This window comes from Callorhinus ursinus, unplaced genomic scaffold, assembly GCF_003265705.2.
Source record: "Callorhinus ursinus isolate GAN/ISIS: 27379988/994484 unplaced genomic scaffold, GSC_fseal_2.0 scaffold84, whole genome shotgun sequence".
Taxonomy (NCBI): Eukaryota; Metazoa; Chordata; class Mammalia; order Carnivora; family Otariidae; genus Callorhinus; species Callorhinus ursinus.
The window spans coordinates 732,278-756,513 of NW_027397146.1; the positions used below are offsets into that span (position 1 = coordinate 732,278).

Sequence of the window (24,236 nt, forward strand, 5' to 3'; positions counted from 1 at the left end):
ATTATTCTTTAGACGAGAAGTTTAAATACGAGCCTAATTAAAGAATTTTCCAACACTTCTTCCTTGCTAAAACACGTACTGGTAATAAGCCCCCAGCGTGCCATTCAGCCTTCCATCCGTGCGCGCGCTCCCACTTGCTACCGCTGCCCGCATCTCACCATCTGGAAATACCATTTGTCACCCAGGAGTAATTGGCCAATTTGCTGGGTTTGCCCTTTAAATGTTCCATGTTCTCCTGACACCTGTGAGTTTCGTTTAGTGGTTTTTAGAACTTTTTACCCAAGATGGCATTGTCTGGAAAGGTGTTCTGAAGGACAGATGTGACTACGGTATCCTTTAATGTGAAGGGAACACTGTTCCACAGGAAATGTACACGGTCCCTTGCAAGAAGGGGGCAGACGCTAACGCCACAGCCAGACACACTCCTAACTCATTCACGCAGGACATGCTAAGTCACAACCTGCCCCCACAACAGGCTGCCATCACGCCAGTCACAACCGTAACAACTTAGCATCATAACTACAAGTTACAACATACCATCAAAACAGGCAATCACATGCAAGTAACAATCACAAGTTCCAATCATAGCTTATTTTGCCACATCAAATCCGGCTGATTCTCTCCATAATAGGATCAGATCTTGATGTGTATTAGGATAAAAGGTTTAAGTCTTCGGTGGTTTTGGAGGGCAGGGGAGGAACAGTTCTGTATTCGGCATCCTGGTTGGTCGCGGTCACTGAAATCTACATACACGACGAAATTTCATAGACCCACAGTGCGCGCATGCACACACGAGTACATGCAAAAGCTGATGTAATCTGAATCGGGTCTGTATGCGACTTAATCACAGTCTGTACCAATGCTGGCTTCCTTTGACAACATACTACAGTTATTGTAAGGTCAGTGGCAACCTTCAGGGGACCCTGGGTGAAGAGTACACAGAAATTCTCCTGAATAAGTTTTATAACTTCTTGTGAGTTCTAAACTAATTTTATTTTATTCTATCCCCAACGTGGGGCTCGAACTCACAACCCTGAGGATAATCTCCTTTTTTGATTCAGACAATCAAGAGTCGCACGCTCTACGGACTGAGCCAGCCAGGCACCCTGAGTTTTAAACTATTTTAAACTAAAAAGATCTTTTAAAAGATGTCAGACTTGCTATGGGTCTCCTAAAAAAAATGCTTGTCATGATGAGCCTTGCTGTTCCCAACCCAAGGGTGAAAGGACCCCCAGATTGGGGGCAGGAGTGGTCCCCAGTCACTGGTGCCGCCTGGGCAAGTGGCTCCGGCTCGGGATGGAGATATTAGCCATGCTGCACTTTGCCTTGGGGGCACCAGGGGGAACGTGTGGCTTTTCCAAATTGGCTTATAAAGCCCTTCCCTTTTGAGCTGCACAGCCCATACGATTCCAAGTGAGCCCTCCAAGTTGTAAGCAGGATGTCTAAAAACGACCTCTTATATCCCAGAGGCCGAGTAAGAACAGCTCAATTAATCTGGTCGCCATGTAATCACATTTGTAATGAGATTAAGGTGTTTAGACAAATCAATGCTCCTAATTTTACCTTTGTCAGGTTTGTATTCACCACCGCCTAATATGTCTTCAAGATCCTTGTCTGAAAAACCTGGAGAAAACCAAATATACATGTCAATACCACAACACATTTTTCAGGGACAAAAATCTTGTGTTAGTGTTGCCCAACATCCCCAGAAACTGACTGCCAGTTAAGAATGTCCCTGATGAATATGATAGGCAAAATTCTAACAGGGCACTAAGATTCCCTCCCACTAGGGTACACACCTTGCATAATCTCCCATCACTTGGGAGTGTGAGTGGGACCATGGACAAGGTGGCTATCCCCGTTGCCATTAGGTTATATTAGGCGCCAAAGGTAAAGAGCTACTGCAGATGTAATTAAGGTCCCAAATCAGTTTGACTTTGCCTGAATCAAAAAGGAGATTATCCTCCGTGGGCCTGACTCAAGCAGGCAGGCAGGGTGAGGCCTTCCTGAGCTCAGACACTAGAAGCAGCAGAGTTAGTCTTCCTCTCCCAGCATTCCCCCGTCTCTGTCTTTCTCCATCAGTTCTACGACTGCAGGGAAACGTACTCTGCCAACCACCACACGAACTTGGAAGAGAACCCAAGCTCAGAGGAGACCAGGCCGGGCTGACATCGTGATGGCAACTCGGGAGGCCCTGGACAGAAAGCTCGGCTTAGCTGTTTACCTGAACTCATCACCAAAGGGAACTGAGTTCATAAATGGGTGCTACCTTAACTCGTGAAGCTTGTGATCATTTGTTATGAGGCAAAAGAAAATAATACAAGGAAACAGAAAAAAATGGATTCTGGCTTAACCACGGAGTACATGACTTTAATGTTCTGTGTGAGGAAATGGAAAGTAGGCTGCAAGTATTTCTGCCACGTTTTTTGAGTCAACTGTACTACTTTGGAGTGCGCTTGAGTGACTATTTCGGTTCTGAGTTTATCAGCTGCTCTGTGCCACAGAAGACCACTTTTCCTAGAAAGAATCAGTGATGGTCAAACTAGGGTTATGGCAGCTTGAATATTTGGCAGATGTTTTCTTGGAAATGAAATGAAAGGACGCTGTCCCTTCAAAGAAAACCACTGGCAAGATCTGTCGCCAATGGTAAGATTTCGAACAAAACTTAGAATTTTGAAAAATCGCTATCTACTACTGTGAGCTTAGCAGCTTCCCAATACTTAAGACTTGATCTATGGAGATGGGAGTGACATTAACAAATGTGAGTTTGGGGTACTGCATAATGAAACATGGCATTATCTGGAAGTTCAAAAGACCTCAGGACACCAGTATTTCTAAATGACCAATGCACAATATATAAAACCAAGAATGGGTAAAAATTCCACTGAAAGTCCAAGGAAGTCCTGGAGGGTTTAATGGAATCGAGTATGAAAAGTTCACTGATAGGGTGTCACATTCCACACTACAATGAAACGGTAAGAAACCACCACCAGCTGAGTTTGGGTGTCTTTACAAAGAAGAATATCTACAGCAATGACCTAAAAAGTCAATTAAAATATCCCTCCCTTTTTCAAATGCATATGTATATGAGGCCAGATTTCCTTCATACACTTCAGCCACCACAATACATTACATCTGAATCCGGAAACAGAGTGAGTCTAGCTCTTCTGCTGAGACATTACAGAAATGTGCAAAAAATGTACACAGAAACAAAAGCCTTTGAAATCCTCAATGATTTTGGGAGTCCAGAGACCAAAATGTTTGTGAAGTACTATTTAGGGTTCTCCTATGCCTTGGCTCTGCTGGGCCCCGGGGGGCTCTGCAGGCCACTGTAGTGAATGAGTGACAACCCGGCCAGGGAGCCGCCATGCTGACTTACCACCTCCTCCTCCTGCGCTCGGTTTCCTGCGGCCATCATCTCGATCATTTCGGTCATCCAGGGCATCAGCCAAGTTAAAATCATCATCTGCAGTGGACCCCAAAACATACAAGAGAAAGTCAACTGGTTAAAGCACAGGGAGCTCTTTGGACATCTGCCCCAAAGAGAGCTCCAAGGTACCCTTCTTTACTGCCCTCCTCAGAGTGGCAGCATTACCTGCAGGCTTTGCTGGAGCTCTGGTTGTTCCTGGCCTCTTATAAAATGGGGAAGGGGGACAGCATGGGAACACATTTAGTAACAAAATACAGCAGCCACCTCATGGCTCAGGGATGTTACATCATGAGTATGGTGCACTTGTCTTAGTCCTTGAGGCCCCTCTAAGGCCTCTGACAACCCCTTTGAGGATGACAAAGAAATGTAGAAGGTTTAAATGAGATGAGTTCCATTCATTTCTCTTCAGAGGACTGGTGGTAAGGCAGACATGGTCCCACAAATGACCTGAAGATTAATGGAGCGATGTGTTCAGCCTAGATCTGTTGGATAGGACCCCCTGGTCCAGGGGGTTCCAGAGCTTGAGCACGACCCTTGGGAGCTTCAGGCCTTGGTTTCCACCACTATCAACCTGGCACCATAACCGTAAATAATACTGCGCAGGGATGGACTGAGGTTATGTTCCCAGTAGAGTATGGGAATGTCTTATAAACTGAAAGTAGTATAATACCAACAAAATATTTTATATAAGCATGGTTGTTACTCCTGTAACTAAGGTTTTTCAGCTCAACCAGACTCCTCTAAAAATACGGACTTCTTTCACTCCTATCACATAGCAGCATACTATGTATCAGTTTTCTAATAGCTTCTTTCCTTAGACATCAAGACTTTGGTGTAACTGTTCCTACTATTAGAAATTGGTTAAAAGTAAAAAGATGGGTAAAAGTATATGATACAAATAGCAACTGTGGGAGAGCTGGAGTAGCTGTATTACTATCAGATAAAACAAACATTAAGACAAACACTGTTACAAGAGTCAAAGAATGACATTTTGTAATCATGAAAGGATAAATCCAGCAGAAAGATAAAATTTTAAACATATATGCACCCAACAATCAAGCCCCAACATACAAGAAAAAAATGGCAAAAATTGAAGAATAGGCAATTTGACAATAATAGTTGTAGATTTCAATACCATCCTTTCCATTGTAGATAGAACAGCTTGATTGAAAATCAGAAAGGAAGACTTGAACCAACGGGTCGAAGAAGAAATCACAGGGCATATTATTAAATACCTTGAGATGGATGAAAAAGAAAACACAACATACCAAAACTTATGTGTTATTATGAAAGCACTGCTGGGGGGTGGGGAATTTCCAGCTGTAAACACTGACATTAAAGAAAAAAAAAAAAAAAAGGTCTCAAATCAGTAGCCTAATCTTTCGCATTAAAATATTAGATAGGGGTGCCTGGGTGGCTCACTCAGTTAAGGGTCCAACTCTTATTTCAGCTCAGGTCATGATCTCAGGGTCGGGAGACTGAGCCCCACATTGGGCACCATGCTCAGCAGGGAATCTGCTTGAGATTCTCTCTCCCCTTCTCCCTCTGCCCTTCCCCCTAAATGACTAAAATCTTTAAATAAATAAATGACTAAAATCTTTAAAAAAAAGAAATTAAAGAGGAAACCAAACCTACATCAAGCAGGAGAAAATAAAAATTGTGGCAGAAACAATTGCAATAGAGAATATAAAAAACAGAGAAAAAAAATCCAAAAATTAGATTCTTTCAGCAAAACTGACGAACTGTTACATGACCCAAGACAAAAAGAAAGAAGACCCAAATTACTAAATTCAGGAATGAAGAAGAGACATTACTACCGACTGTACAGAAATAAAAAGAATTAAGGAACACTATGAGCAATTCTATTACAATAAATTAGATAACCTAGATGAAATGGACAAATTCCTGTACACAAACCACCAAAACTGACTCAAGAAGAAACAGAAAATCTGACTAGATCTACAAGTAAAGAGAGTGAATCAGGGATTTAACAACTTTCCACAAAGAAAATCCCAGGACCAGAGGTCCTCACTGATGATTTCTACAAAATATTTAAAGAAAAATCAAAGTCATTAAGGAGGGCACGTGATGTGATGAGCACTGGGTGTTATACTGAACCGATGAATCATTGAACATTATATCAAAAACCAATGATGTACTATACCTTGGCTAATTGAATTTAAATTAAAAAAAATAAAGGGCGCCTGGGTGGCTCAGTTGGTTAAGCGACTGCCTTCGGCTCAGGTCATGATCCTGGAGTCCCGGGATCGAGTCCCGCACCGGGCTCCCTGCTCGACGGGGAGTCTGCTTCTCTCTCTGACCCTATTCCCTCTGATGTGCTCTCTTTCTCTCATTCTCTCTCTCAAATAAATAAATCTTTCAAAAAAAAATAAAGAAAAATCAAAGTCAATTCTTCTTAAACTCCTCCAAAAAGTAGAGGGAATACTTCCTAACTAATTCTATGACGCCAGTAGTACTTTATACCAAAACCACCACAAGATAACTAGATAACAAATCTACCACAGACCTCTAACCGACCTCTAACTCTTATGGGCACAGATGCAAAATCCTCAATAAAATACTAGCAAACCAAATCCAGCCACATATTAGGATTATAAAACATGGCCAAGTAAGATTTATTCCAGGAATTCAAGGGTAGCTCCATATAAGAAAAATCAGTGATATCCAAAACTACTAGAACAAAGGGAAATAAAACACTTGATCATCTCAATAGATGCAGAAATGCATCTGACAAAAGCCAAAACCCTTTCATGCTAAAAAAAAAAAAAAAATACTTTTTATCTAGGAATAGAAGGGAATTTCCTCAACCTGACAAAGGGCATCTATGAAAAATCCACAGTAAACATCGTATTTAAGGATGAAAGACTGAAAGCTTTTCTCCTAAGATCATCAACAAGACAAAGGAGGTCTACTCTCACCACTTCTATTAAATATTGTACAGGGCAATTAGGCAAGGAAAAAAGTCATCTAGACTGTGAAGAAAGAAGTAAAACTATCTCTAGTAAAAGATGACATGACCTTTACATATAGAAAACCTTAACAATCCAGACCTTACCCCCACCAAAAAAAAGAAAAAAAAAACTGTCTTAGAGATAAGTCCAGCAAAGCTGCAGGATACAAGATCAATATACAAAAGTTGTATTTCTATATATTAGCAATGATCTGAAAAGGAAAATAAAGTGATTCCATTATAATAGCATCAAAAGAATAAAATTCTTAGGAATCAACTTAACAAAGGATGTGTAAAGATTTGTACACTAAAAGCCACAAAAGTGTTGAAAGAAATAAAAGGAGTCTAAATGGAATACCCCACTGTCATAGAAGACTCACTATGGTTAGTTAAGATGGCAATATTACCCAAATTAATCTACAGATTCTACGCAATCTCTACGAAAATTCCGACTGCCCCCCCCTTTTTTTACAGAAATGGATAAACTGATCCTAAAATTCAAATGGAATTACATGGGAGCTCAAATAGCCAAAATAATAGTAAGAACAAAATTAGAAGAGTCACACTACAAACCTACAGTAATCAAACCTGTGCGATACTGGCATACGAATATATATATAGACCAATATCACAGTATTGAGAGTACAGAAAGAACCCACATATTTATGGTCAACTGATTTTCAAGAGGGTGCCAAGATCATTCAATGGGGGAAAGGAATGGTCTTTTTAATAAATGTTGCTGGGACAACTGGATATCCACATGCGGAAGAATGAGGTTGGAACCCTTCCTGACACCATATAGAAAATTACCTCAAAATAGATCAATCTGGCCACAAATTTTCAGAGATGACACCAAAAGCATGAGCAACCAAAGAAAAAGGATAAATTAAACTTCATCAAAATTTCAAACCTCCGTGCATCTAAGTACATTTTCAAGAAACTGAAAAGATAACCTAGGAAATGGGAGAAAATACTTGTAAATGATATCTGATGAAGGTCTAGCATTCAATATGTATAAAGACCTCCTCAGTCATCAGGAAAACACAAAAACCACAATGAAGTTCTACCTCATCACTACTAGGAAGGCTATAATCTTTTTTAAATTGGAAAATAAAGACATAAACATAAAGCCAGAACCATAAAACCCTTAGAAGAAAACAGGAAAAAAAAAATTTGACATCAGACCTGGCAGTGATTTCTTGGATGTGATACCAAAAGTACAGGGAATAAAAGCAAAAACAGACAAGTGGGACTACATCAAACTAAAAGGCTTCTGCACAGCAAAGGAAACAGTCAATAAAATGAAAAGGCAATATATGGAATGAGAGAAAATATTTGTAGATCACATATCTGATATGGGGTTAATATCCAAAATACGTAAGGAAATCCTACAACTCTATAGCAAAACAAAAAATCATCTGGTTAGAAAATGGGCAAAGAACTTAGATATTTCTCCAAAGAAATGGCCAACAGGTATATGAAAAGATGCTCAATATAACTAATCATCAGGAAAACATAAATCAAAATGAGGTATCACCTCACACCTGTTAAGACGAATATTATTTTTTAAAAAACCACAAAAGGTAACACGCTGGTAAGGTTGTGGAGAAAAGATAACCCTTGCACACTGTTGGTGGGAATGTAAAATGGTGCTGCTACTATGGAAACAGTACGGTGGTTCCAAAAAATGACAGAAACAGGACTACCACTGGATCTAGCAATCCTACTTCTAGGCTTATATCCAAAAGAAAGATAATTAGGATCTCAGATGTCTGCATGTCCATGTTCATTGCAACAGTATTCTCAACAGCTGTGAGAAAGAAATAATCCAAGTGACCATTGATGGATGAATGGATAATGAAAATGTGCTATGTAAATAAAATGGAACATTATTCAGCCTTAAATAGAAAGAAATCCTGCTATTTGGGACAACACAGATGGACCTGGAGGATACTATGCTAAGTTAAATAAGCCAAACACAGAAGGACAAATACTGCATGATCTCACTTTTAGGAGGAATCTAAAGTAGTCAAATTCATAGAATCAGAGGGTAGAATGGTGGTTACAAGGGCTGGGGGGAGAGGGAATGGGGTGGTGTTAGTCAAAGGGTACAAAGCTTCAGGAGTAAAAGGGGGAAATAAGTTGGCTAGGATGTGGAGAAATTGGAATCCTTACACACAGCTGGTGGGAACGTAAAATGGCACAGCCACTGTGGAAACGGTTTGGCGGTTCCTCAAAACCTCAAACATAGAATGACCACATGACCTTGCAATTCCACTCCCAGGTATATGCCCTGAAGAATTAAAAACAGGTATTCAAACAACACTGTGTACACACGTTCATAGCAGCACTATTCACAGCAGCCAAAAGGCGGAAACAGCCAAATGTCCATCAACTGATGAATGAACAAACTGTGTGGTCTATCCATACAATGGAATATTAGTCATAAAAAGAATGAAGCACTGGGGCGCCTGGGTGGCTCAGTTGGTTAAGCGACTGCCTTCAGCTCAGGTCATGATCCTGGAGTCCCGGGATCGAGTCCCACATCGGGCTCCCTGCTCAGCGGGGAGTCTGCTTCTCCCTCTGACCCTCTTTCCTCTCGTGCTCTCTCTCATTCCCTCTCTCAAATAAATAAAAAAAAAAATAAAAAATAAAAAAAGAATGAAGCACTGATATGCAGCCTATAAGGTGGGTGTGCCTCCAAAACATTCTGCTAAATGAAAGACAAAAGGTCACATATTATATGATAGTATTTATGTGAAATACCCAGAATAGATAAATCAACTGATATAGAAAGTACATTGGTGACTGTCTGGGGCAAGGGGAGGGGGGAAAGGAGGAAAAAATTGCTTAATGGGTAAAGGATTTTACTTTGGAGGGATGGAAATGTTTTGGGACTGGAGAGACATGGTGGTTGCCCAACACTGTGAATGTTTTCAAACAGCTTAATTTTAGGGTACGTGAATTTTACTTCCATACTTTTTTAAACAAAGAGGGACAGGTGGGAAAGGAGATCATCTCCACAACTACAGGTTTATTCCTCCATAATTCAGTTTTAACCAAAGTATAGATAGAAGTTGAGAATATGGCAGGTTTTTCCCTTAAAATGACCATGCTTGCTTACTCTTTGGGAAGGCTTTTGGTACACCAACACGTACCTAAATGTGAAGATCACACCAATGGGTGGGTTTTTATGAGAAGAGGACCACGTAATAACCTCCTGTCATTATATATATACTTTTTAATCTAGCTCATCAATAGTTTAGAGAGGATTTTAGTTCTAAGAAATTTCCATGACTTTAAGCTGTAAAATGAAAAAGTACAGCACACCTCTCTGAAGGAGGCTCTGTGTATGTATATTATGGTGATACATTACTGAAACCATTATTTGAGCAATTTTCAGAAAAGCAATGGACACTCATGTAATATTACTTTAAAATCTCTAGGACTGAAACCGCTCATGTAAAAATATTTATTTTTCCAGATTTTTTTTAAAAACAGTCAACTGACCAGAGATGTAATAAGGGTTTATTTTTGGACTCTGATTCTGTTTGATTGGCCTAATCAGGTGTATCCTATGCCAGTGCCACGCAGTCTCGATCATTATAGCTTTGTGGAGTTCTGCCCGACTACACACAGTTTCTGGAGAAGTGTGGTTCCTCTGAAGATCTGCAGGTGCCATTTCAAGAGAACATTCCTTACCATGCATGTGGAACCAGTGGCTCTATTAGAGCCAGAGCCTGCGGGGACGTAGAACGTTAGCTTGGATTTGTGTGATTATTAAGATGCTATTAACTACAGATTTTCCTGTCGTGAATCTTTAAATGGGATTTATTATCCATAATTGAGAGCAAGAAAGTCTAGCTGCTTATCAAGGAATTAGAACAGTAGGCCAACTTCATGAAAGCAGTGAGCTCCTAAAATAAAGAAACCTAGTTCCGTGAAGTTTTTCTCAAAATGACAAGCTTAGAAAAGATTCTTTGCCGCCCAGCAAACGCTGCCCAGCAATATGAAGGGACTCTTTTCAGTATGTGCCTACGACACCACAGTAAACAAAACTGACCAGGTTCCCCCAGGTGGGGCTTAATCCGAGGAAATAGGGAAACTTATAAGAAGCTTTACAGGGCAGGGGCGCCTGGGGAGCTCAGTCGGTTAAGCAGCCAACTCTTAATTTCAGCTCAGGTCATGATCTCAAGGTCCTGGGATCGAGCCCCATGTTGGGCTCCACGCTCTTGCAGAGTTTGCTTCAGATTCTCTCCCTTTGCCTCTCCTCCACACTTTCTCGCTCTCTCTCTCAAATAATTAAAAAAGAAAGAAAAGAAGCTTTATAGGGCAAAAGCAGAAGTGTGCTCCCCTATGAGGGGGATTACACACACAGCAAAAGGAGAGATGAAAGGAAAAGGGGTGGAGATGGAAGGAGAGGGTGAAGGCAGCAAAGTTCTGAAAGCAGCGCAGGGGAACCTTGAGAACGTTATGCTGAGTAAAAGAAGCCAAACATGAAGTCCACATTATACGATATACGACTCCACTTATATTAAATATCTGGAAGAGGGAAATCCATAGAGACAGGCTGTCAGGGGCTGGGGGAGGGAAATAATCAGGGGATTGACAGCTAAAGGGTACAGTTTCTTTTTGAGGTAATGGAAATGTTCTTAAATGGACTGTAGTGTGGGCACCTGGGTGGCTCAGCCAGTTAAGCATCCCCCTTCAGCTCAGGTCATGATCCCAGGTTCCTGGGATCAGGCCCCTCATCGGGCTCCCTGCTCCGTGGGGAGCCTGCTTCTCCCTCTCCCTCTGCCCCTCCCCCTGCTCATGGTCGTGTGCTCACTTTCTCTCAAATTTAAAAAAATCTTAAAAAAAAAGAAAAAGGGGAAAAAAAGGAGAGCAGAGTGAGATGAGGTTTTGGAGGATGTCATTCAACCAAAGACATCACATGCTGGTGCTCCTATGGGTCCTGGACACACTGGTTGACGGATGCTGATGAAGATCAGATGGGCAGGTGCACAACAGAGAAAGGGATGTAAATACTAAAAAGTCCTCCATCAGGAAAATAACAAATTTCCTAATTGGGGGTCTTTATATTAGGCTTGTTTTTGTTTTGTTTTGTTTTTGGTCATGTTTATTTGGGGAGATGTGAAATGATTTCATTAAAACCGTCATTGCTAATAAACTGTTTATTTTCCTGGGAATCCAAAAGGCCACCTGCAGGTATAGGACAGTGAGCATACTTAGGGAAGACCTGAGAACACCCTAAGCTCTCAACTCACAGCACACATGCAAATGAACTTCTAAAAGATTTGTGGTTTCAGGTTTATCATCCATTTTGAGTTAATTTTTGTATAAGGTGTGAGGCAGGGGTCCAACTTCATTCTTTTGCAACTGGATATCCGGTTGTGTCCCAGCACTATTTATTGACGAGATTATTCTTTCCCCATTGGACAGTCTTGGCATCTTTGTCAAAAGTCAACTGCTCATGGATGTAATGGTTTATTTCTAGATTCTCACATCTATTCCATCGAACTCTAGGTCTCTTTATGCTAGTGCCACACTATCTTGATTACTGCAGATTTGTAGTAAGTTGTAAAATTAGGAAGTCTGAGTTCTCTTTCTTTTTTCAAGATTGTTTTGGCAATTTTTTTCATATATACATAGAGAGAGAAAGAGTGCACAAATGAGCATGGGGCGGGGGGGGGGGGAGAGAATCTTAAGCAGGCTCCATACCACACCCAGCGTGGAGCCTGACACGGGGCTTGATCTCATGACCCTGAGATCATGACCTGAGCCAAAATCAAGAGTTCGATGCTTAACTGACTGGGCCACCCAGGTACTCCAAGACTGTTTTGGCAATTTGGGGTCCCCTGAATTCCATATGAACTTTAGGATCAGTCTGTCTGTTTCAGCAAAAATTCTAGCTGGGATTTTGACGGGAATTGCTTTTAATGTGTTGATCAATTTAAGTAGGCATGCATTCCTACACCAGAGACTCAGCCACAGTCAAATCAAGGAACAATAATAACAGCTGACACTTACTGAGCACTGAACTCATACCAGTCCTGTGCTGAGCACTTCATATGGGCCATCTCATCTAATCCTTACAATAATCCCAGGAGGCAGGGCTTATTATTAACCTCATGTAACACACGAGGAAACGGAGGCACAGAGAAGTCAGGTGACTCACCCAAGGTGGAAGTGGCAGAGGCTGGGTTCAGACGCAGGAAGGCTGGCTCCAGAGCCCCTGCCTTTCTCAATCCAGAATATACAGAGAGTCCTCAAACCCGTAAGAAAAAGACAAGCACACCAGCAGAAAAACGGGGAAAGGATATGAAACAGATAATTCACCAAAGAAGAAAATACAAATGGCCAATACATACATGAAATGATGCTCCATCTCACTATAATGAGGAAAATGCATAATAAGCAGTAAGATTTTGTCCATCATATTGGTAAAATGCCTTTGATTAATAAAATCTGATGATGTGCAGATCTGGGAGCAAAGGAACTCAACAGGGTTCAGTGAATATATAATGGTACATTCATTTTGGAAACAATTTGGCAGACTCTATTAAAATATAAAGTATGTATACCCTTCAGCCTGGTAGTTCCACTGAACTTATACACAAAGGATATGGGCAAGAATGTTCACTGAAGCCCTATTTGTAATTATGCAAAATGAAAGCAAATCACACATCGGCCAATAAGGAAATGGCAGCACTGGCCGTGGCCAAAGCCACACCACTGGAATGCCAGCTCCATGAAGCCCAAGTTTACATCTGAAGTATAAAGATGTGGATATATGGATAATGTAGTAGGTTCCATGGTGGCCCCCAAAATATATAGTGGAGTCCTAATCCCCAGATGCCATAAACAAGACCCTATTTGGAAAAACGGTCTTTGCAGATGTAATTAAGGATACTGAGATGAGATCATGTAGGATTATCCAGGTGGGTTCTAAATCCAACAAAAAGAACCCCTATAAGAGACAGAAGAGAAGACGACACCACACAAACGAGAAGGTTCTGTAAAGATGGAGGCAGAGATTGGAGTGAGGCAGCTGCAAGTCACCCCAGCTGAGCTCGAGCCTTCAGAGGGGGAGCATGGTCCTGCTGACACCCTCATTTTGGACCGCTGGCTTCCAGAACTCTGAGAGACTATGTTTCTGTGGGTTTAAGCCTGCCGGTTTATAATACTTTGTTATAGTAGCCCTGGGAAATTAACACAGATAGACAGATACATTTATTCAGGTCTTCAATACATATTAAATTAAAAAAAATTGTACAGTAATACACACATAAGTAAATTAAAGGGCCGTACATGTTATGTAAAACAAAAAAACACCAAACAATCTATGTGTACAGATGTACGTAACAGCACAGAAAATCATCTGGGACCAGCAGATCCCAAACGGACTTCAGCAGTTCCCTCCCGGGATGGGAGTGACATTTGTAGGATGGGGAGGGGTTGCACAAAATCTCGACTTTACTTTCTAACATTCACACTTAAAAAAAAATGGTTTAATTTTTTAAAAAAAAATGTAAAGAGAAACTGGCGACAAAGCTTAGCATTTGAGAGATTACGTATAGACACCATTTTAAGAAAAGCCGTTTATATTAAAAAAAATCTAGAAGGAAAAACAAATCTCTCATTCACTTCAAAGTATCTTTTCCTGAGCTAGGGAAAGGCAGTCTCCTGAGGTCACTGCTGGAGAAAATGCTGTATCAGCTATTACATATTGTGTGGTATTCTTCGCAAAGGAAACAAATTATGTTAAATATTCAGATTTTCTTTTAAATAATGCAATTTATGACACCCATATTTTATCTGATCAATACAGATAAAAAAATGTTTTCCTTGAGTGTGTATTCTGAGTGGGTGGTGCATATTAATCACTATTGTTTGTTTTTAATAGCTTGATTTACTACTCACACTTTACTGAGGAAGTTTCTTTCAATGCATCCTCCAGACGTAAATTAGAGTCCCCAGATCCTAAAAATTTAAAAAAAAAAAAGTTTTAAAATTTAATTATTTTTGCATAAAACAAAATCGTACTGAAATAGTTTCTTGTAATGGTTGTTTCCCTTTAGAGGGTGTCATGAAGGTTAATACCACAAAAGGAAGTTGGTAGAAGCCATCCAAAGACACACTGAGTTGATATCCTCCTACAAACAACTTATCTCCACCAAAAGCAAAACAGAAAAACAGTCTTTGCAGATATAGTTAAGGATCTTGAGATCATGTAGGATTTAATCTCACCAAGTTTAATGATCACAGTTTTCAGTCCACTAGAAGGCTGAAGGCTCAACTGTACAGAACACGAAGCACAATCTTACAAAAAAGCCTTCTCCACAGTATGTATGGCTTTTGCCACAAGGAATATTGGAGTCCAAAGCTCCACTGAGAATGAGCCAGGTTCTTATATCCCACTCCACATCTCATAAATGCTGCACCGCATTGTGTCAATCCAGGGTACCTTCCCCCCGACCCCAATATCCATATCTAGATTAGCAGCTCTGATTACACATCACTTAAAAGGCTTGAGGGAAAAGCTTTTCACAAGAGAATCTGTTCTCAGAGGTAGATCAATATGCCCAACTCTGCCTGCTTTTGAACTTGACAGCTATCATTTCCCCTAGATGGGCATGTAGTTTCCAACATGGGTATATATATTATCAATTTTCAAACTACTATGTATGTATACTGGAACTGAACAAATAGGTAAAGGGGTGATGAATCGTAGAAGCCAGGCTTCTCACTGTTGGAGAGGGAAATTATCAGTAAGAGAAGGCCAGAATGGGAGGAGTCCAAGATGGCAGAGTTGGAGACCTTAGTTTCGTCTGGTCCCAGGAATTCAGCTAGATAGCTATCAAATCATTCTGAACACCTGCCAACTCAACCGGAGAACTAAGAATAGCTGCAACTCCACAAATAGAAAAGCGACCACTTTCTGGAAGGTAGGAGGTGCAGAGACGTGAATCCCAGGCGATATATGGGAAGATAAACCATGAGGGGAGGGAGCCTCCATCAGCCAGCTACTGAAAAGTGATACAGCAGCTGAGTATAAAATCAGAACTTTTGGGGCGCCCGGGTGGCTCAGTCGTTAAGCGTCTGCCTTCGGCTCGGGTCATGATCCCAGGGTCCTGGGATCGAGTCCCACATCGGGCTCCCTGCTCAGCGGGAGGCCTGCTTCTCCCTCTCCCCCTGCCCCTGCTTGTGTTCCCTCTCTCGCTGTCTCTCTAATAAATAAAATCTTTAAAAAAATAAATAAATAAAATCAGAACTTTTAGAGGTCTGCTCCAGTGAGGGACATCACTCAGGTGGCTAAGCAGGGGCAGAACCCTAGGTGGGACAGTGTGGTCTCAGGACCCCTAGGGTTACAGGAAGACAGGGGGTGCCCGAGTGCAGCAGAGTTCCCAAGCATCGCAGCAGGGAAGCTGGCGGCAAACAGTGAGCCCAGGAGTAGGCTCTCAGCTCAGGGTCGCCATATACCATAAACTGTGGCATAGTCCAGCCACTGCTCTCGAAGCAGGAGCCCAAGGAGTTGTAGAACCTCACCGAGATTCCCCTTCTTACCCCAGAAGGAGCAGCTCGGGAGCCCGCCACAGGAGTCGGCTAGGTTTGGAGACTCCACACGGGGTTGTGTGCCTGAGACAGAAACGCTCGGTCACTGGCCAGGTGAGCATGGAGTGTGGCTGGAGACCAGGGAGATGGGAATGACTGACTGCTTTTCTCTGGGGGCGCACTGAGGAGTGGGGCCCCGAGTTCTCGGCTCCTCCAGGGCAGAGATGGGGAGGCCGCCATTTCACTCTCGTCCTCCAAAGCTGTACAGAAAGCTTGCAGGGAACAAAAGCTCCCGAGAGCAAACCCGAGCAGATTACTTAGCCCGGCCCCTGGCAAAGGCAGTGCAATTGCACTTGGGGCAAAGACACCTGAAAATCAACGCAATAGGCCCCTCCCATGGAAGATCTGCAAGAACATCCAGCTAAGACCAAGTTTACGATCATAGAGAAATGCAAAATTCCAGCATTAGGGAAATAAAGAACAAAGAATTCATAGGGTTTTTTTTTTCCCCATGATTCCTTAGTCTTTCAATTTTAACTTTTCTTCTCATTCCCTTTACACCCAATTTCTTATTTTATCAACTCTTTTTTAGGTCTTTTTAAATTTTCATTTTTACAGTTACATTCTATCCTTTCACTGTATTTAGTTTTATATTTGTATATATATATTTTTAAAGATTTTATTTATTTATTTGAGAGAGAGAGAGAGATAGCCAAAGAGGGGGTAGGGTCAGAGGGAGAAGCAGACTCCCTGCTGAGCAGGGAACCTGATGTAGGACTTGATCCCAGGACTCCAGTATCATGACCTGAGCCAAAGGCAGTCGCTTAACCAACTGAGCCACCCAGGTGCCCTAAGTTTTTCTTTCTTTACAATTTTGGGATGCAGTTTCTTCTAACAAAGAGACCAAAATACACCCAGAATCTAGTTTATGCTCTGTCCTGTTCACCTGTCACTTTATACTTTTTTTGTCTTTTAATTTCCATTTTTACACTTACATTCTATCCTTTCATTGTATGCAATTTTATTTTTATACATATATAAGTTTTTCTTTCTTTACAATTTTAGGATCTAGTTTTCTAACAAATGAAACAAAATACACACAGGACCAATGTGTATGGATCTGTTCTGTTCACCTGTCTGATTCTTTTTTTTTTCAGTTTCAGGTCTCTTCTGATTTGTTTAGTGTATATTTCTCTGGGGTCATTGTTGTCATTTTAGTATCTTGTTCTCTCATCCATCTATTCTTCTCTAGACAGAATGACAAGATGGAAAAACTCACCTCCAAAAAGTGAACAAGAGGGAACACTGATTGCCAGGGACCTAATCAGTATGGACATAAATAAAATGTCAGACCTAGAGTTCAGAATAATTATATAGATACTAGTTTGGCTTGAAAAAAGCATGGAAGACACTAGAGAATCCCTTTCTGGAGAAATAACTAAAATCTAATCAAGCTGAAATCAAAACAGCTATTAATGAGATGCAATAAAAAATGGGAGGCTCTAACTGCTAGGATAAATGAGGCAGAAGAGAGAATTGGTGATACTGAAGACAAAATGATGGACAAAAAAGAAGCGGAGAAAAAGGGAGATAAACAACTACTAGATCACAAGGGGGAGAATTCGAGAGATAAATGATACCCTCAAGTTAAACAATAGAATAACTGGGATCTCAGAAGAGAAAAGAGAGAGAAAGGCAGAAGGTATACTGGAGCAAATTATAGCCGAGAACTTCCCTAGTCTGGGGAAGGAAACAGACATTCAAGTGCAGGAGGCACAGGGAATTCCCCCTCAAAAATCAATAAAAATAGGTCAACACCACGACATATAATAGTGAAGCTTGCAAATCTCAGAGACAAAGAGAAAATCCAGACAGCAGCTCGGGACAAGAGGTCCGTAACCTACAAGGGTAGAAACATTAGACTGGCAGCAGACCCATCCACAGAGACCTGGCAGGCCAGAAAGGACCGGTATGATATATTCAAGTGATAAATGAGAAAAATATGCAGCCAAGAATACTTTGTCCAACAAGGCTGTCATTCAAAATAGAAGGAGAGAGAAAAAGCTTCCAGGACAAACAGAACTAAAAGAATTTGTGATCACTAAACCAGTCCTGCAAGAAATAGTAAAAGGGATGCTTTAAGCAAAGAGAGCACCCAAAAGTAACACAGACCAGAATGGAACAGAGACAACATATAGAAACAGTGATTTTACAGGTAATACAATGGCACTAAATTCATATATTTCAATAATTGAATGTAAATGGGCTAAATGCCCCAATCAGAAGACACAGGGTATCAAACTGGATAAAAAAGCAAGACCCATCAATATGCTGTCTGCAAGAGGCTCATTTTAGACCTAAAGACACCTCCAGACTGAAAGTGAGCAGGTGGAAACCATTTATCATACTAATGGACATCAAAAGAAAGCTGGGGTGGCAATCCTTATATCAGACAAATAAGATTTTAATAAGAGACAGATTACATTTTAATAAGAGATGAGGAAGGACACCATATCATAATTAAAGGGTCTATCCAACAAGAAGATCTAACAGTTGTAAATATTTATGACCCTAACATGGGAGCAGCCAATTACATAAACCAATTAATAACAAAATTAAACACACTGATAATAATACAATAACAGTAGGGGACTTTAACACCCCACTCATTGCAATGGACAGATCATCTAAGCAGAAGATCAACAAGGACACAAGGGCTTTCAATGACACATTGGACCAGATGGACTTCACAGATACATTCAGAGCATTTCATCCTAAAGCAAGAGAATACGTTCTTCTCGAGTGCACATGGAACATTTTCCAGAATAGATCACATATCCTGGGTCACAAATGAGGTCTCAACTGGTACCAAAAGATTGGGATCATTCCCTGCATATTTTCAGACCACAATGCTTTGAAACTAGAACTCAATCACAAGAGGAAAGTTGGAAAGAACTCAAGTACGTGGAGGCTAAAAAGCATCCTACTAGGGCACCTGGGTGGCTCAGTCGTTGGGCGTCTGTCTTTGGCTCAGGTCATGCTCCCGGGGTCCTGGGATCAAGTCCCACATCAGGCTCCCTCCTCAGCAGGAGGCCTGTTCTCCCTCTCCCACTCCCGCTGCTTGTGTTCCTGCTCTCGCTGTCTCTGTCAAATAAATAAATAAAATCTTAAAAAAAAAAAAAGCATCCTACTAAAAAATGAATGGGTCAACCAGGAAAATAAAGAAGAATTTTAAAAATTCATGGAAACAAATGAAGATAAAACACAACTGTTCAAAATCTTTGGAATGCAGCAAAGGCGGTCCTAAGAGGAAAGTATAGAGCAATACAAGCCTTTCTCAAGAAACAAGAAAGGTCAAATACACAACCTAACCCTACACCTAAAGGAACTGGAGAAAGAACAGCAAATAAAGCCTAAACCCAGCAGGAGAAGAGAAAGAATCAAAGAAAGAGAAACCAAAAGAACAGTAGAACAGATCAACGAAACTAGGAGCTGGTTCTTTGAAAGAATTAATAAGATTGATAAACCCCTGGCCAGACTTATCAAAAAGAAGAGAGAAAGGACCCAAATAAATAAAATCATGAATGAAAGAGGATAGATCACAACCAACACCAAAGAAATACAAACAATTATAAGAACATATTATGAGCAACTCTATGTCAGCAAATTAGATAATCTGGAAAAAATGGATGCATTCCTAGAGACGTATCAACTACCAAAACTGAACCAGGAAGAAATAGGAAACCTGAACAGACCCATAACCAGTAAGGAAATTGAAGCAGTCATCAAAAATCTCCCAACAAGAGCCCAGGGCCAGATGGCTTCCCAGGGGAATTCTACCAAACATTTAAAGAAGAACTAATACCTATTATTCTGAAGCTGTTTCAAAGAATAGGAATGGAAGGAAAACTTCCAAACTCATTTTATGAGGCCACCATTACCCTGATCCCAAAACCAGACAAAGACCCCATCAAAAAGAATTACAGACCAATATTCCTGATGAACACGGATGCAAAAATTCTCACCAAAATACTAGCCAACAGGATCCAACAGTACATTAAAAGGATTATTCACCACGACCAAGTGGGATTTATTCCTGGGCTGCAAGGTTGGGTCAACATCCGCAAATCAATGTGTTACAATACATTAATAAAAGAAAGAACAAGAACCACATGATCCTCTCAAGAGATGCAGAAAAAGCATTTGACAAAATACAGCATCCTTTCTTGATCAAAACTCTTCAGCGTATAGGGATAGAGGGTACATCCCTCAATATCATAAAAGCCATCTAAGAAAAACCCACAGCAAATATCATTCTCAATGGGGAAAAACTAAGAGCTTTTCCCCTAAGGTCAGGAACATGGCAGGGATGTCCACTATCACCACTGCTGTTCAACATACTACTAGAAGTCCTAGCCTCAGCAATCAGACAACAAAAAGAAATAAAAGGCATTGGGGGGATGGGTTAGCCTGGTGATGGGTATTAAAGAGGGCACGTATTGAATGGAGCACTGGGTGTTATACGCAAACAATCATGGAACACTACATCAAAAACTAATGCTGTAATGTATGGTGATTAACATAACATAATAAAATAAAGCAAAATAAAAATAAAATAAAATAGGCACCTGAATCAGCAAAGAAGTGAAACTCTCATTTTTTACAGATGATATGACACTTTATGTGGAAAACCCAAAAGACTCCACCCCAAAACTGCTAGACCTCATACAGGAACTCAGTAAAGTGGCAGGATATAAAATCAATGCACAGAAATCAGTTGCTTTTCTATACACCAACACCAAGACAGAAGAGAGAGAAATTAAGGAGTCGATCCCATTTACAATTGCACCCAAAACCATGATACCTAGGAATAAATCTAACCGAAGAGGCAAAGAATCTGTACTCAGAAAACTATAGAACACTCATGAAAGAAATTGAAGAACACACAAAGAAATGGAAAAACGTTCCATGCTCATGGATTGGAAGAACAAATATTGTGAAAATGTCCATGCTACCTAGAGCAATCTACACATTTAATGCAATCCCTATCAAAATACCAACCACTTTTTTCAAAGAAATGGAATAACCCAAAAATTTGTATGGAACCAGAAAAGACCCTGAATAGCCAAAGGAATGTTGAAAAAGAAAAGCAAAGCTGGTGGCATCACAATTCCGGACTTCAAGCTCTATTACAAAGCTGTCATCATCAAGACAGTATGGTACTGGCACAAAAACAGACACATAGATCAATGGAACATTCCGGAATAGAGAGCCCAGAAATGGACCCTCAACTCTATGGTCAACTTATCCTCGACAAAGCAGGAAAGAATGTACAATGGAAAAAAGACAGTCTCTTCAACAAATGGTGTTGGGAAAATTGGACAGCCACATGCAGAAGAATGAGACTGGACCATTTCCTTACACCACACACAAAATAGACTCAAAATGGATGAAAGACTTAAATGTAAGATAGGAGTCCATCAAAATCCTACAGGAGAACACAGGCAGCAACCTCTGTGACCTTCACCGCAGCTACTTCTTGCTAGACACATCTCCAAAGGCAAGGGAAACAAAGGCAAAAATGAACTATTGGGACTTCAAGATAAAAAGCTTCTACACAGCAAAGGAATCAGTCGACAAAACTGAAAGACAACCGACAGAATGGGAGAAGGTATTTGCAAATGACATGTCAGATAAAGGGCTAGTATCCGAGATCTGTAAAGAACTTATCAAACTCAAGCCCCAAAACCACAGAATCCAATCAAGAAATGGACAGAAGACATGAACAGACATTTTTCCAAAGAAGACATCCAAATGGCCAACAGACACATGAAAAAGTGCTCAACATCGCTCGGCATCAGGGAAATCCAAATCAAAACCTCAGTGAGATACCACCTCACACCAGTCAGAATGGCTAAAATTAACAAGTCAGGAAACGACAGATGTTGGCGGGGATGCGGAGAAAGGGGAAGCCTCCTACACTGTTGGTGGGAATGCAAGCTGATGCAACCACTCTGGAAAACAGTATGGAGGTTCCTCAAGAAGTTGAAAATAGAGCTACCCTATGACCCAGCAATTGCACTACTAGGGATTTACCCCAAAGATACAAATGGAGCAATCCGAAGGGGTACCTGCACCCTAATGTTTATAGCAGCAATGTCCACAACAGCCAAACTATGGAAGGAGCCCAGATGGCCATCAATGGATGAATGGATAAAGAAGTTGTGGTGTATATATATACAATGAACTATTATGCAGCCATCAAAAAATGAAATCTTGCCATTTGCAACAATGTGGATGGAACTGGAGGGTATTACGCTGAGCGAAATAAGTCAAGCAGAGAAAGACAATTATCATAGGATCTCACTTATATGTCGAATTTAAGAACAAAACAAGGTTCATAGGAGAAGGGAGGGAAAAATAAAACAAGATGAAATCAGAGAGGGACATAAACCGTAAGAGACTCTTAATCATAGGAAACAAACTGAGGGTTGCTGGAGTGGTGGGGGGTGGGGGGATGGGGTAACTGGGTGATGGACATTAAGGAAGGCATGTGATGTCATGAACATCGGGTATTACTAAGGACTGATGAATCACTGAACTCTGCCTCTGAAACTAATACATTATATGTTAATTGAATTTAAAGAAAAAGAAAAAAAGTTAAAAAAAAAAAAAAGAGGCCAGAATGACCCATGTGATGATCAATTAGAGTTGGAGACCTCGGTATGAATCATGCGTAGCTTAATATACACACAGATGGTTACATATAAAAATACTTACAGACGTGTGTGTATATATATGAGCTAGTATGCAGACATGCCTTTGCTCTGTCACCTGAGATGGCCTAGAAGCAATTACACCCCAGTAGCAATGAGCACATCTAGCACCCAGATCTTGGTTTCAAAATACCATTCTCCAATTAAAGAAAAACAGAACTCCTTGGAAAAATGGCAGATTCTAGGATTGGAACAAGAAATATATGAGTTTGTAGCATCTTCTAGCGCCAGGAAGTATTTTTTAAAATATTGATATTTACGGGTATATGTCAGAGAAGCACAGGGCCAACTGAAAGAGCTCCCAGCTAAAGCTGGAACAATTTAATCAACAAAATAGTATGAGATGATAATCCGAAGGATAAAATATTCATGTGTCCATGCTGATATAAATATACATTAAACAAATACATAAAAGGGTTAAAATAGAAGAATTCCAAATTAATTTATATAGAGATTTCTAGCTCAGGGAGATGAAACATAACTCTGCACTCCATAAGTCTTGACTTCCTTCCAAAGATTACAGTAGGAGAAGGTAGGTGGGGGGAGAGAGTAACTTTACAGTGGAGAAATCTAAGAAACACTACATCAGATCAAGGTTAACATCAACAGTGATGGGTCATACCTTTGATATGATGGGATGAGACAGCCACTATACATAATGTGTGGTCTTTCCCTCTAAAACCTATAACCCCAGTAAAATCATGAGAAAAACATAAGACAAATTCCAATCCTACAAAATACGTGACCAGTACTCCTCAAAACCAAGGTCATCAAAAACACACAAAAGTCTGAGAAACTGGCACAGCCTGAAGAACCTAAGGAGATATAACGATGGCAGGTCGCTGGCACCCTGGATTGGATCCTGGAACAACAAACAACAACAAAAAAAGGGGGGCTTTAGATAAAAACAAAGAAAATCCGAATAGAGTACGGACTTCAGTTAATAATAGTATACCAATATTGGTTCATTAGTTGTGACAAATGTACCACACTAATGTAAAATGTTAAAAATAGGGGAAACCGAATGTGGAGCATATGAGGACTCTCTGTACTAGCTTGGCGGCACTGTAAATCTAAAACTGTTCTAAAAATAAACTTTATTTTTAAAAATCCATTTCCCAGAGCAAAAAAAAAATATTAAGAGATGTACAGGATATAGAAGAGACATTTAGGATATATAACCTCTAGCTCACTCAAGAAAAAAATAAAATAAAAGGTCAACACCAACAACTAAAAATCAATCCAACTAAAGTCGCCAAAAAACCTATTAAACAGAAAACAGGAGCTTTAACACAAGAATATGTGCAATTATATCAGTTTAAAAAAAATGAGTGTAAAGAGGGTAAATCTATCAAAAGATAAATGGAATAAAAAGATAACTATATGCTGTTGACAAGATATAATATAGAAATATATACATACCTATATAGAAATATATGATATAATAGAGAAATATATACCAGGTAAAGGTTAACAGGAAGGAAAGAGATGTGGCAATATTAAT

The 24,236-nt window shown here is 40.4% G+C and overlaps 1 protein-coding gene across 3 annotated transcripts in view; it reads right to left on the bottom strand.

Moving 5' to 3' along the window:
* The window catches only part of CD99L2 (CD99 molecule like 2), an 86,959-nt gene that overhangs the window by 16,439 nt on the left and 46,284 nt on the right, over positions 1-24,236 (bottom strand). For all 3 annotated transcript variants that reach the window (XM_025862790.2, XM_025862789.2, XM_073887878.1), the window contains exons 2-4: positions 14,325-14,384; positions 3,380-3,466; positions 1,564-1,623 (exon numbers count right to left, since the gene is read on the bottom strand). In XM_025862790.2, coding sequence (XP_025718575.1) covers positions 1,564-1,623; positions 3,380-3,466; positions 14,325-14,384 — 207 coding nt within the window. The remainder of the gene's footprint in view (positions 1-1,563; positions 1,624-3,379; positions 3,467-14,324; positions 14,385-24,236) is intronic.